The sequence below is a fragment of the Fomitiporia mediterranea genome (genome assembly GCF_000271605.1).
Source record: "Fomitiporia mediterranea MF3/22 unplaced genomic scaffold FOMMEscaffold_5, whole genome shotgun sequence".
NCBI classification, from domain to species: Eukaryota; Fungi; Basidiomycota; class Agaricomycetes; order Hymenochaetales; family Hymenochaetaceae; genus Fomitiporia; species Fomitiporia mediterranea.
In genome coordinates, this window is record NW_006760390.1 from 2,230,095 (window position 1) to 2,241,829 (window position 11,735).

An 11,735-nucleotide genomic window follows, 5' to 3' on the forward strand; every position below is an offset into this window, starting at 1 on the left:
GAGACCAGGGAAAAGCTCAGGCAGAAGAAGGAATACAGGGAAAGGGAAGAGAAGGAGGTCCAGGCAAGAAAGGAGGAGGCTAAAAGGAAGAAGGAAGTTAATAATATGATTGAAAGTGAATGGAAACAAATCAAGACTTACCATGACAAAGAGCTTGCCAAATGGCAGGCTAAATACTCTACTTGGAGGGAGGAAGGGCTCCCAAGGGCTTATTGGAGCCCTAGACCTTCTAGACCAACAAAAAAAACAAGTCCAGGATAACATAATATGAGAGAGGGGCCTTGACAAAGAAGAAGCAGTGTCTGAATATGGTGAATACAACCTAGACCTGTGAAGACACAACAAATAATGCAGGAATTTTGCCTGAAGGTGCAGATATGACTATAGAACAATTGCCTGTATAAACAAGAGCAAGAGGAGTGAGCTGAGAGTGAACGTAGGAGCACAAGTTGAGAAGATAGGGGTGGACAGGTTGAATGCGTGCCAGCGTGATGGAGTGTCACAGGGGTGTTCAAAGGAACGACTTTCGTGACAAAATCTCACTTTTTTCTTATCTTCATATTAATTTTTTTACAGCACTTAATAGCTTGGAAAAATTCAGGCATATAGTATTATACATATAATCATTAGATACATAAATTTTTAAGTAAATTTTTGATGTGGAAAGAAATGCGGGGGAAAACAAAATTGGTGTTTAAAGGAACGTCCAATGCCTGTAATTAAGGCAGAAAACGGACACTGCAAACGCTGCAACTTGATTCTGTTGCCATACATCATGTTCAAATAGACACCGAGCTCCTTTCGCTCGGTCATTGCGGGCACCAGCAATGCACATCTCAGTTTGCCAGCGTCTGCCATCGGCAGCTTTTTTCTCACTCATATTATCCCCTTCAGCGACCGACTTGAAACGGTCTTCATTTCAATCTTTCATGAGAATGGCGGTTACAATGAGCCAGGAGCAGTTCAGCTCCCGCGTTATGTCTAGCAAAAGCGACTCTCTCACCGGGCGTACCAAGAAGCTGACACGCTACATCACCGTCGCTATTCATCCAATTCAACTGCTTGTGATATGGACGTTGTTCTGTGTACCACTTTTAGCGAGGGGCCAGGCGTTCCCCAGTAACGGGCAGTATTTTACGAAGGGCCTTGCTATAAGTGACGCCCCAGCTCCAGGAAGGTGCGTGTTTGAATAGATGACCGCGAGAACTGAATGAAGATTTGATGTTTTTAAAGCTCTCAACACGCAGGAAGTGACCTTGTTATCGCCGTTGACGTATGTTTCATCGCAGATACATATAGAGATGCGCACATGTCGGAAAACTTACTCTGGTTGTCTTCTTGTATAGCTTTCTGGGGATGGCAAAATAGATCAGAGCTTGTTTATTCCTGGTTCTGGGGCGCCGACGCGATATGACTCCCTAGAAATATACTTGGTCTCGGCGCAGGCTCGTTCAAACTTCACCGTTTCAAACGGGACAGGATTCCTGGCACAGGAGCCTGGTAGTACAGTGAAGCATCTTAACTGGCCTTTACCACCATGCATGTCTGCTGGCGTTTACAATGTAAGCCAGTCATCAGGGAGAATGATAACATAAGTCCTTATGCACCGTATCCCAGCTAACTTACTATGAAGCTTCGCACATAAATAACCAGGTGAAGTTCTTGGCTCCGTTATAATCGTGGGCTTGGGTTTACCGTGTGTATCTTCACAGCCGTTCTTTTCAATTACTTCCATCAACGTCACGGTTGACAATAACCACAAGAGCGCCGATTCAACGCAATGCGATAGCCTCTCCAATCCACTTCAAGACCAACCACAACCCGACTCGGCCCCGGCAATCAATCCTTATTTAGACCCTCAATCAGGACTTACTATGTCAGGCCTTTCGGACGGGAATATACCGACGATTACTGTCGGCTCGTCAGGCCTACCGACGCAATGGACCATCGAGCCTAGCGGAACCGGTACTGGACCAATTACTACCGCAACGATGGTGGTACTCTCAACCACAACTCAGACCGAAACGGTCACGAACGGACAAACGTCTGTCTTTACAACTACGTAAGTTTCAGTACCAGCTAGCATCTGGTCCTCCCGATCACGCGTTAATAATTACTTATTTTAGGGGTGTCGTTACTACAACTATAACGGCAGTTATGGGCACAAGTGACGTTACTGCGGGAGGTTTCTTCCCTGTGAATGAAGCACGAAGTATTGCAAGGACAGTTTCTTTAGGACACTTTTTGCTCATATGTTGTACTGTACTGTTTCATTTCATTATGTGAAGAGCATCCAAACTCTAAGGGATTATACCCAAGAAGTGTTTCATGTCGTAGACTGAGGCGGGGTGGCGTCATCCTTGAAACCATGATTTCGCCGCCATGCTCGCACCCACTCCACGAGGCGCTCTACATTACTCTCCAAATCGTCCGTTGATTCGCTTTTAAGTTCAATGACGATCTCTTCTGCATATGATTCCCTTGCCTCATCAAGAACAACTTGCATAATCTCCGCCTCATTATTTTCTTGAATCTTATTCAAGGGATAGTTCCTGGTGACAGCAACTAATGAGTGGAGCACTGGTGATGAGGAGGAGAGTGTGTCCAAACACCCACCTTTTCTCAAGTCGTTCCCAGAGTTGGGTATGGTCGCATCGAAGAACGACAACTAGATCGATCCATCGCTCTGGGAACAAGTCGCATGTATGCCAATCTAGGATAAAGCCGCCTTGCGTAACGACCGGCTCAAGCTCGTCCAATAACTATGCCGGTCGGTGAGGCATACGATCGATATCACAAGCAAGAACTGCTCACTTTGTCCTCGTCAACGGTGTATGACTGCCATTCTTCGTCGAAACCTTGGTGCAGGCCCTTTTCCTTGACGAGCTCGCCGACATTGATGTGCTTGAGCGGAACAGGAGCCTGCTCGACTAGAAGCTGGGCATGAGTTGATTTGCCGGTTCCGGGAGTGCCAGTGATGAGAATGACTGGGGCTTGTCTGGGTACCTGCTCCGGGACAGTGTTGTTCTCCAGTGCATCCATGAGTACTGGAGTATTGCACAATTTGGATACATGAGGGAAAAATTAAAATTGCAAAGTGATGTATGACGTAAGCGCAACTGATTCGCTTTTTGATGATCAGCGATCGGGCACGTGCCGGCGATTAGCTTTTTATTTCGACTGCCGGAAGTCCGCGAGAGAAATACTCTGTTGCTCTCTCTCGAGCCCTACGCTCTCAGGCATGTCACCGGGCCGCCGCGGGTTGCACCAGCAACTGTCTCTTATTTACCCCAGCCGCCCCTTGAGCTACAGTCAGTTATGCCGGGCCTCCTCCTCTGTGTCGACTACTTAGTCCTCTCCATAACACTGGCTCTCCTGGAAGACTTGTTATCTCAACACAATCCGAAGCAGCCCAGCAGGCCATGTCGGGCTCTCTGCGCCCTCTCAACTCTCCCTTTGCTTCACCGACTCGAACGCAACTTAGTGCATTTCTTCCGACATTGGCATCCCGATCTATCTCTCCACTATCTGCACCATTCGTGACGGAGCCTCCGGCCCTCCTACCGCGCGCTAGCTCATGTTCTGCCACACCTAACGAAGTTCTTGTGCAACTATCGACTCAAGTGCTTATACCGGATTATTCAAGCTTCTACACGGCAACGCCTCTTGCGCAATTCCGCCCGTCATACTCTACATTTCCCGATGGCTCCCTCGTTGCAGATCCTTACATCGCGGGTGTACGCCGGGGAGACTGGACTTTATTGTTCTCCGGGATGATGCTCATGCTCTTCATTATAACCTCAATTGTCTCGGCAGACTATATTCGACGAGGGAGAGTGAAGTACAAGGGACTATTCTACGCGCTATTAATTAGCCAGTTGTGTGGTGTCGTCTCGTTTGCGCTCACCGCCGCGACAGTCCTTGCCACAGGAATAAATTGTCGAGCGTATGTTATTATATTTTACGCTATGTGGTCGTTGGCCTCACGTTGTTTCAGCGCTCTCGTTGCCTCTGGACTTTTTACGGAACTGTCTTCTGCGATACTTGTAAGCGTGTTGCTGTCGTTTATTGAATTCGGGGACTCAACGCGTCTTAGCTTTCCGGAATCCTCGGAGTCAAGGCTTACAGATGCCTAAACGATTCCAAGGCCGTCCTCTGTATCATTTGCGTATTGCAAGGCGTTTCGTCTACCATGACTTTCTTGGACCTAGCAAACCAGAATGCTTCCCGCAGGCTCTCCTGTAAGCCCAATATATGCACGTGGCATGGAATTCGACATACTAAATACTTCATTAGTGATCTGTACGGTGACAAAAGATCCCATTTTCTTCTCCCTTGCGACCACCATACGCTTCGTAATAGCGTTATTCATATGTCTCTGCTGTGCGTTGTGACTTGCTAAATCACTCTTATTTTTAAGCTGATATATTTACCCGCCGTAGTCATCTATGCATTATGGAAGTCAGAAAAGCTTCCTGCTGCCCAAGGCCGGATATCGATTTACCTTACAAGTAATACCCCGCCGCCGCCGGTCACTAATGAGAAAGAGGGCTCAACAGCGGTGCGACCGCGCGGATGGTGGGATTATGTACCGGAAACACGCCCGAATGCGAACCCTTCGGAAATGCAACAACAATCTCGTGCTCCGACATGGCATGTTGTCGATGACCAAGGCTTTGTCGGAAACATGCGGTATTTGGTAGGAGCATGGATAAAGGATGGGACGTCAGCGGAAAATGCCAAGCGTAAGGGCTCCGAGGCAACCCTGGTTGCACCTATTCAACGCTCGCATCGGTCGAAGCCGTCGTTCGTTCATTTCCAAGACAACTCGGAACAATCGCGCTTCAGCGTTGCTTCTGTGCCGCATTCTTCAACACCTTCTAGGACTCGGAGTCTGGGTCCTCTAATGACCCGTATGAGGTTATTCCGAGAGGTAATGCGAAATGAGGTAAGGATATCAACATCAGTTATACTTGTTTTGTGCTTACAAAAAGCTTTAGTTGGCCCATACGGCTTTGATCACATTATTCAACGTTATTGCAACGGTACTGGGCCTGGTGGGAGCATTTCGGAGTAAATCGATCGACCCAGAAGTTTTCGTCGGCTCATATTGTACGTACTCATAACTGGTAGCTTGAATCGATCACTAACCTTGTGGGAAATTCAGGGGGTATCCTTTCGGTACTAGTTATTCATAGCTTTGGGCGTGTCGTAGAGCGACATGAACGCGAAGCCTTCCTTCAGCACCCATCGACATGGGATTCGCTTTACAACGTGGATAAATCAGACAACGGTGCAGCGCACCAAGGTCCTATAAACGAAAGTATTCCTTACAATTCTAATTCATGGAGAACGCAACCATCAGCAGAACCGCCAGCAGGCGCTAGCGGTAACATTAATGCGAGGGACGCGCGGGAAGAGCCATCTAGGAATGTGTCAAATGCATCCGAAAATCCGTTCGAGGACTTCGAGTTCATAGTTGGATCTTCAAATGGTGCAAACACGAGTGTTGCACGGCACGAGTGCCATTTGGCTCCAGATCAACCACCTTGTTCACCTGGAGCGGAATCCTTACTTCCCGACGCGCCAGTCTTGCCTCTCGACCTTGACAGAAATCCGCGCATTTCCCTCATACGGTGGTCTGATGCTCCTTCTCGCGACTCGGTGTCAAGGTATTCTGACACCAGTTCTCGACCACGATCGTTGTTTTACTTGGAAAAGAATTAACTGCATTTGTATTTTTCTCTGTTCAATTACCTCATCACTTTTTGTCTGTACTTGCTTCAACGCATCACAATCCTTTTACCTCCTCATAGTCTGTATTTCACTGTCTGTATTTCACTATCATCCCAATCATAACCCTGGAATACTTTGTAGAAAAGAAGAGAAATCTGATTTGCATGCGAGCTTATCTTCCGATTTGGAAAAGACTGCTTCAAAACTTTCTTGAGCTTCCACAGACTAGAAAAGTCAGTCGTAAATATTAAAGCGCGGAACAGGATTGAAAAACGCACCTCTCCATCACAGTATTCAAAATCCTCCCAAGGTTCTTCCTCTTCCAGACGTAGTGTGTGCAACATTTCACGGCGTGCTGCCGTCAGTCCTCCTGTTAGAGATTGGGCACCTTTGTCGTCTGCCTTGCGAATTGATACAGTTACGTCCCTCGATTCGCCAGTTGACTTGGGTTCCCTTTTAACTGGTGACGGAGGATTCGGGTCATCTGGGTCCGGAGGCGGCCCCTCGTCGGAATCGGAATCTTCGTCAGCACTAGTTCTTGTTCGTCGACTTTTGCGATTGAGTACGTCCATGTAAGTCAGAGTAGGTCGAAGCTGGTGAGTCTGGCTAATCGGATGGAGATGCAAATGACCTAGTCAACAAGTTACTAACGATATTAAATGTAATTGATTTGGTCACTAACCATTACGAACAATACCAAGCATATAACTCCCTCTTTCTGGGACCTGTTCGCTCCTCATACGAACTTCTGATAATCGTTCGTCGCGGGTGCTTTCATTTCCTTTCTTCGACCACAAGTTCTTCTCCGCATCGTCTATGGCCCTCGCTTTACCGAGCTCTTCTGCTCGTTCCTTGTTCCATACTTCTGGACGAGTATCCACTGGAACGTGTACCTCGAGTCGAGCAGCTTTCGGCTTGACTCGTGCACGAATTTTCTTTCCGCTTTGAGCTGCAGAAGGTGGGACTTGGAGTGGTCTAGTGAGGAGGGGGAATTGATGAAGCTGGACGTTCGGGGAGAGTGCGGTTGAGAGGCGAATAGGCAATACTGCCACGATGGGGTCGTCCACTGGATCACTGCTAGACATGTTACTAGTCACTGTAATTTATGAAAAATAAAGCTGTGTGTTTATTGTTATTATTTATTAGTGTGGATCTGCGCACTGGTCGCCGCCTGCCAAACGTGGACGACGGACGTCACGGGCCACGACGACACTGCGTCCTGCTGCTTGTCTACCACCATCACCAACACTAACCGCGTTTATTAGCCTTTCCTCTTCTCCATCTCCTCTGTCGATTCACTCGCATTCATGGCTGAGAGCGCGTCTGGTCCGTCGGACAAATCTGTCCAAGTCAAGCTTGTTCTCCTAGGTACGCTTTTCTCCTCATTTTATCCCTCAATGTTATCAGGTCATCCCTCGTGGTCGCTGTCTTCGCAACCAGCGCATTTGATATTGCCTTTTCTCTGAGGACCATCTTCTGATGCTCTTATATTACAGGCGAAGCTGCCGTCGGAAAGTCCTCTATAGTACTACGTTTCGTGCGTAACGAACATCACCTCACCAACACACTTCTCACACGTTATTTAAATTGTCGTTATTTCCCGCTTAGGTATCCAACGAGTTCCAGCCAAACAAGGAACCCACCATCGGAGCCGCTTTCCTCACTCAGAAATGCCGTCTTGAAGACCGCGTCCTAAGATATGAAATTTGGGATACGGCTGGTCAAGAGCGATTCCATTCACTTGCCGTAAGTACAAGGCCCTCCTCGTGTTTTCTATTTTCTCATGGGCAACGCATGTATGTCTGACTGCGCATCCCATCCTCATCCCCATTTTGTAGCCAATGTACTACCGCAACGCTCAGGCTGCGGTAGTGGTATATGACATCACGAAGATGGCCAGTCTCGAGAAGGCCAAGTCGTGGGTGAAGGAGCTCCAACGTCAAGCAAACCCTAACATTGTCATCGCTCTGGCCGGCAACAAGCTCGACCTCGTACAGCCCAAGTCTCCCGCCACAGGTGGCTCTTCAGATGCTGAAGATGAGCCAGATGATGCTACGGCCACCCCTGGTGAGGCTGTAGCTGCTGAGTCGGAGACACTACGGCAGGTACCCACGGACGAGGCCGAGATGTACGCGAAGGAGGCCGGCTTGCTCTTCTTTGAGACGAGTGCTAAGACTGGTGAAGGCATTGTAGAGCTCTTCACTGAAATTGGTACGACTCTAATTCTGTCTATCTGACTGAAGTTGCTGACTATTTATGATTCTGATTTTATAGCCAAGAAGATCCCAATCGAGCACATCCTAGCCTCAACACGTGGAGCAGGGCGAAATGGTGGGCCAGCAGGGAGAGCAGGCGCGAATCAGCAGAACGTAAACTTGGAAGAGAATACCAACGCTCGCAAAGATGCTTGCCAGTGTTAATTAAAGTTCCAGGATTCTGTGTGGCATTACATTCATCCATCCGTCTCTTCCTCCCTTTCCTCTCTGCCCCTCGCAACGACAATTTCCATATCTCCCCACCTCCTGTTTCCGCTTACCATAGTATATTTAGTTATGGTAAATGATTACCAATTTGTACTGTTTTTCATTCATTCATCCCCGTCATTCGTACTTTGAATTTATGGTCTGTCTCTCAGAAGAGATATATGATATACGATATATGATGCGATACGATATGCGATACGATACGACAATGCGTTCTACGTACAGTGTTCAAGTTGTTTCAAGGCAATAAGTACGCAAAGAGGCAACGATGTACAAACGAAGAAAGAAATATTTGATAAAGGTAATCACATTGACATCAAGTCAATACATTATTATTATTAATGTGAGTGATTAGTAACAGATGGCACAAGGTCCACGTATGGTGGTGGTCCGCTCACATGTTCCGTGTCCCCTGGTGTCACAGGGTTAAGGTACGGAGGAGGAGCATGGGATGGTGATATCCCAGATGGCTCCTCTGGAACGCTAGGCCTCCTACTTGATACGTCCAGCGCAGTCGGCGCTTCTGCTAGAGGCATTGTAGATCGACCCATGGGTGGACTACCTGCGGGCGGTGGAGACCTCGGACTACGCGCCGTAGTCCGGAAGTCTGGGTTAAGAATCGACGGGGGTGGGTCCTCGTCGGGATTCGGATTTCGTGAACGAAACTCGGAGTCGATGGATGGTGGTGGGTCCGACGGGTCGTCCATTGGCGGAGGTGGAGGAGGCGGGAGAAGGTCTCCGTCCGCTCGCGAGCGGGATATCTCTTGTTGCTCTTCCAGGACGAGGTTGAGCGCGTCAATTGCGCGTTCAGGTTGGTCCACGAGCTCCGCGAGGTTGGTCACATCCTGATCGCTCTCTGCCATCTCAAGTGATGGCGGCGGAGTCGCCGAGCGCGTCATCTCGTCCGAATGTCCGTCATACCTCTCCGACGCAGGGAAACCAAACAACACACCCTCACCCAGAATGCTCATCAACTCACCATGAGGCGGCAAAAGCGCGTTTCCCACAGCAGGATGATCCTCAGAGGGTACGATGATCTCAGATTCCGATTCAAAGAAGGTCGGAAGTCGGGACGTCGATGCTTCGCCAACAGAGAAGAACGGCGGTGGGGCATCATCAAATGGTGGTGGCGCTCCACCTGGGATCGCACTCGGCCCTGGCTGTCCAGTCTCGTATTCGTCAGTGTAGACGTCTGAGTCCTCTCGCCTGACAGTCTTCACTGGCGGACGGTCGTGCTTCTTTCGATATGCAGAGTCGAGTGAAGGATCTAGTTCTGGCAATGGTGCTGGAGGAGGGAGGATAGTGACTGGTATGATGAGTGGGAAAGTCCGTTCCGAACGCGTTGAGACGTGTAAAAACGTTGTCCGGACTTGTATCAGGAACTCAACAGAGTGTAGGACTGTCGACTGAGAAATTGACGCGCATTGGGAGTCTCTATCTACGAAGGAACCTTCCGGTTCAGGAAGTCGGGCGCTGGTTCCGTTTGGTGAGCCACTGGGAAGGCTGCTATGGAGAACAAGCCTTAGCTTCACGGGTCGAGACGTGTGGAATCGACAAGAGCTCCCAGAACGGGCGACAATCGTCTCGTTCGGAAAGTCAGTCCCGCCAAAGGACACTGGTACGTTGGAAGACGTCGCCGCGTACGAGGTGGATCCCGAGTTACCGAATGCGCCTGAGAACTCCGCGCTAGGAGGAACGCCGTTACTTGACGCCGAGTCCGAATCGTCGTCAGCATCTGAGGCGTCATCTCCATCGATTTCGTCTGCAACACCGTTGTCTTGGGGCGCATCAGCTTGATCTTGATTTTGCACTTTGATCGTACGAATAAGCTCCGCTCTAACGCTCCTTAGGGTGAAGCCATGATCAAGGATGACGCTTCGATCAGGAGGAGGGATAGTAACGTAGACAGGTATGGGCTCATTGACCCGGTAGCTTGTCCTGGCAACTTCGACTTGAACGGTGGTCGGACTGCTTAATGAAACAGAGCGAGGTTGTACCTCGCAATCCGTTAGATGTGATGTAAATTTTTTGGTGTGGACGTTGATACTACGAGACAGGACCGGAAGAGCCGGGTCTGAGGTGAGCAATGTGGCCGTCAAGACATGGGAGAGCGATGAGCGCCCGGCGTGCAGACACTGAGGAGTATCCGGTGTAAGCGGTATGGCGAAAGGGATGGACGATGCAACCGTGTACGCATTTGAACCAGACTGACCATTGCGAGAGTACAAGTTGACGGGGACCGAGTTGAGCTCGATTTGTTGTTTCCCGTCCGACTCGGTCGATGTAAGTGTAATGGTCCTGCGACGGGAGCAGTGTCAGCGTATACACGAGTTTCAAGATGTTAGACAAAGCATACAAGCTCTCCCAAATGTCAAGTGGGACACCCTTTATCTGCAGCTCGCCCTCAATGGCTGCTCGCTCATCATTGGCACCGAGATAGCCCTTCTGGAAGTGAGTCGCGTTGCCCGAGGGACTGATGAGAAGCTGTGCGTCTGCTGGAGTGAGACGCGCAGCGTCGGTGGATGACTGCGCTTCGTGTTGGGATGCATACAGTTCACCCTGTTGACCCTGGTCATACGTTGGAGGCGGGGCGATAGGGACAGACATGTAGCGTCGTGTTGGATGAGAGTAGTGGGAGGAAGAGAAAGGGAAGATGGCGCATATAGACAGGGTTGCGAGTGAAGAATGATCGGGACAGCACTAGCTCGCACAAAATGTACAGCCTACAACATTTCCTCATCTGGCGTGCGTAAACAAACAAAGCACGGCTAAGCGAAGCTCTGATGAATTATATTTTCTGTCTGTCAGTAAATTACTGTGTTTCACCGGTTCGCGCTCAGTTACCAGTTAACGCTCAGTTGTACAATACCCCCCTCAATTCTTAGTAAAATTTCTTGAAATTTTACATACAGGTAGCCTACAGTAGATATTACTTAAATACGAAATTTGAGCAGAAAACAATGAGTTGAAGCTGAGATATTAGTGTTGGAATGTTAGAATTTTGATGATCAGCACTGATTTAGTGAACAGAAAGTTTTCCCACACACAACACATTTAATATTAATTTAAGGAGACACTATTTGTAGCTGAAACTTTTAGAATGAGTACTATATTATATGTAGTCACTATATATTTTTTTATATAATTAATAGTTAAGTATTAAGCTACTTATTAAGAATACGATTTTAAGTCCAATTTTACTATTTTCTATAATACAGAATTTATAGTTATAACTTACGAATTTTTTATTACAATAATTACTATTATAACTATATATAAAAATTTGGTACTAGTATTCTTTACATATTTTCTATAATATTCTATAAGTTTAAGAGAAAATACTAAGAATTAAAATTATCATAATTAAATCAAAACTATATATATAAAAAGTACTATAATCTACTATATTACTTATTAGTACAATTTTTATAGTTAAAAAAAATTGTAAAACATATGTATGTTAGAGGTTATATGTTTCAGTATTAAGTGATCACCATAGCAACTGACATAGTACAG

At 47.8% G+C, this 11,735-nt stretch overlaps 6 protein-coding genes across 6 annotated transcripts; 3 read left to right on the top strand and 3 right to left on the bottom strand.

Annotated features, from left to right (window-relative positions):
* Positions 1-904: 904 nt before the first annotated feature.
* On the top strand, positions 905-2,066 carry FOMMEDRAFT_146200 (uncharacterized protein; the record flags this gene model as incomplete). The annotated part of the gene is made up of 5 exons (XM_007265717.1): positions 905-1,177; positions 1,234-1,273; positions 1,347-1,562; positions 1,618-1,653; positions 1,713-2,066. Exons 1-5 carry the CDS (start codon positions 930-932, stop codon positions 2,064-2,066), a joined length of 894 nt encoding a protein of 297 aa, XP_007265779.1. The 5' UTR covers positions 905-929.
* Positions 2,067-2,267: 201 nt separating this feature from the next.
* On the bottom strand, positions 2,268-3,042 carry FOMMEDRAFT_106680 (P-loop containing nucleoside triphosphate hydrolase protein; the record flags this gene model as incomplete). The annotated part of the gene is made up of 3 exons (XM_007265718.1): positions 2,268-2,552; positions 2,617-2,762; positions 2,815-3,042. The coding sequence occupies 3 exons, from the start codon at positions 3,040-3,042 to the stop codon at positions 2,327-2,329; spliced, it is 600 nt and encodes a 199-aa protein (XP_007265780.1). The 3' UTR covers positions 2,268-2,326.
* Positions 3,043-3,271: 229 nt separating this feature from the next.
* FOMMEDRAFT_167420 (uncharacterized protein) lies at positions 3,272-5,851 on the top strand. Its single transcript, XM_007265719.1, has 7 exons — positions 3,272-3,946; positions 3,998-4,046; positions 4,097-4,241; positions 4,297-4,383; positions 4,443-4,948; positions 5,001-5,112; positions 5,168-5,851. The coding sequence occupies exons 1-7, from the start codon at positions 3,423-3,425 to the stop codon at positions 5,725-5,727; spliced, it is 1,983 nt and encodes a 660-aa protein (XP_007265781.1). The 5' UTR covers positions 3,272-3,422; the 3' UTR covers positions 5,728-5,851.
* Positions 5,836-6,821, bottom strand: FOMMEDRAFT_146203 (uncharacterized protein; the record flags this gene model as incomplete). Its single annotated transcript, XM_007265720.1, has 3 exons — positions 5,836-5,961; positions 6,015-6,367; positions 6,419-6,821. 3 exons carry the CDS (start codon positions 6,819-6,821, stop codon positions 5,854-5,856), a joined length of 864 nt encoding a protein of 287 aa, XP_007265782.1. The 3' UTR covers positions 5,836-5,853.
* Positions 6,822-6,922: 101 nt separating this feature from the next.
* On the top strand, positions 6,923-8,362 carry FOMMEDRAFT_121735 (GTP-binding protein ypt5). The gene is made up of 5 exons (XM_007265721.1): positions 6,923-7,104; positions 7,233-7,273; positions 7,345-7,482; positions 7,575-7,947; positions 8,011-8,362. The coding sequence occupies exons 1-5, from the start codon at positions 7,044-7,046 to the stop codon at positions 8,154-8,156; spliced, it is 759 nt and encodes a 252-aa protein (XP_007265783.1). The 5' UTR covers positions 6,923-7,043; the 3' UTR covers positions 8,157-8,362.
* Positions 8,363-8,590: 228 nt separating this feature from the next.
* On the bottom strand, positions 8,591-10,712 carry FOMMEDRAFT_35956 (uncharacterized protein; the record flags this gene model as incomplete). The annotated part of the gene is made up of 3 exons (XM_007265722.1): positions 8,591-8,742; positions 8,881-10,517; positions 10,576-10,712. Coding segments are annotated over 3 exons (1,926 nt in total), but the record flags the coding sequence as incomplete, so codon positions are not given.
* Between the last annotated feature and the right edge of the window lie 1,023 nt (positions 10,713-11,735).

Bases quoted from the DNA above. Each gene is read 5' to 3' on its own strand.
- FOMMEDRAFT_121735 (XM_007265721.1), top strand. From the start codon at position 7,044: ATGGCTGAGAGCGCGTCTGGTCCGTCGGACAAATCTGTCCAAGTCAAG. The intron at 7,105-7,232 runs GTACGCTTTTCT...CTTATATTACAG, and splicing joins AGTCAAGCTTGTTCTCCTAG to GCGAAGCTGCCGTCGGAAAG. The intron at 7,948-8,010 runs GTACGACTCTAA...CTGATTTTATAG, and splicing joins AGAGCTCTTCACTGAAATTG to CCAAGAAGATCCCAATCGAG.
- FOMMEDRAFT_167420 (XM_007265719.1), top strand. From the start codon at position 3,423: ATGTCGGGCTCTCTGCGCCCTCTCAACTCTCCCTTTGCTTCACCGACT. The intron at 4,949-5,000 runs GTAAGGATATCA...AAAAAGCTTTAG, and splicing joins GAGAGGTAATGCGAAATGAG to TTGGCCCATACGGCTTTGAT. The intron at 5,113-5,167 runs GTACGTACTCAT...TGGGAAATTCAG, and splicing joins AGTTTTCGTCGGCTCATATT to GGGGTATCCTTTCGGTACTA.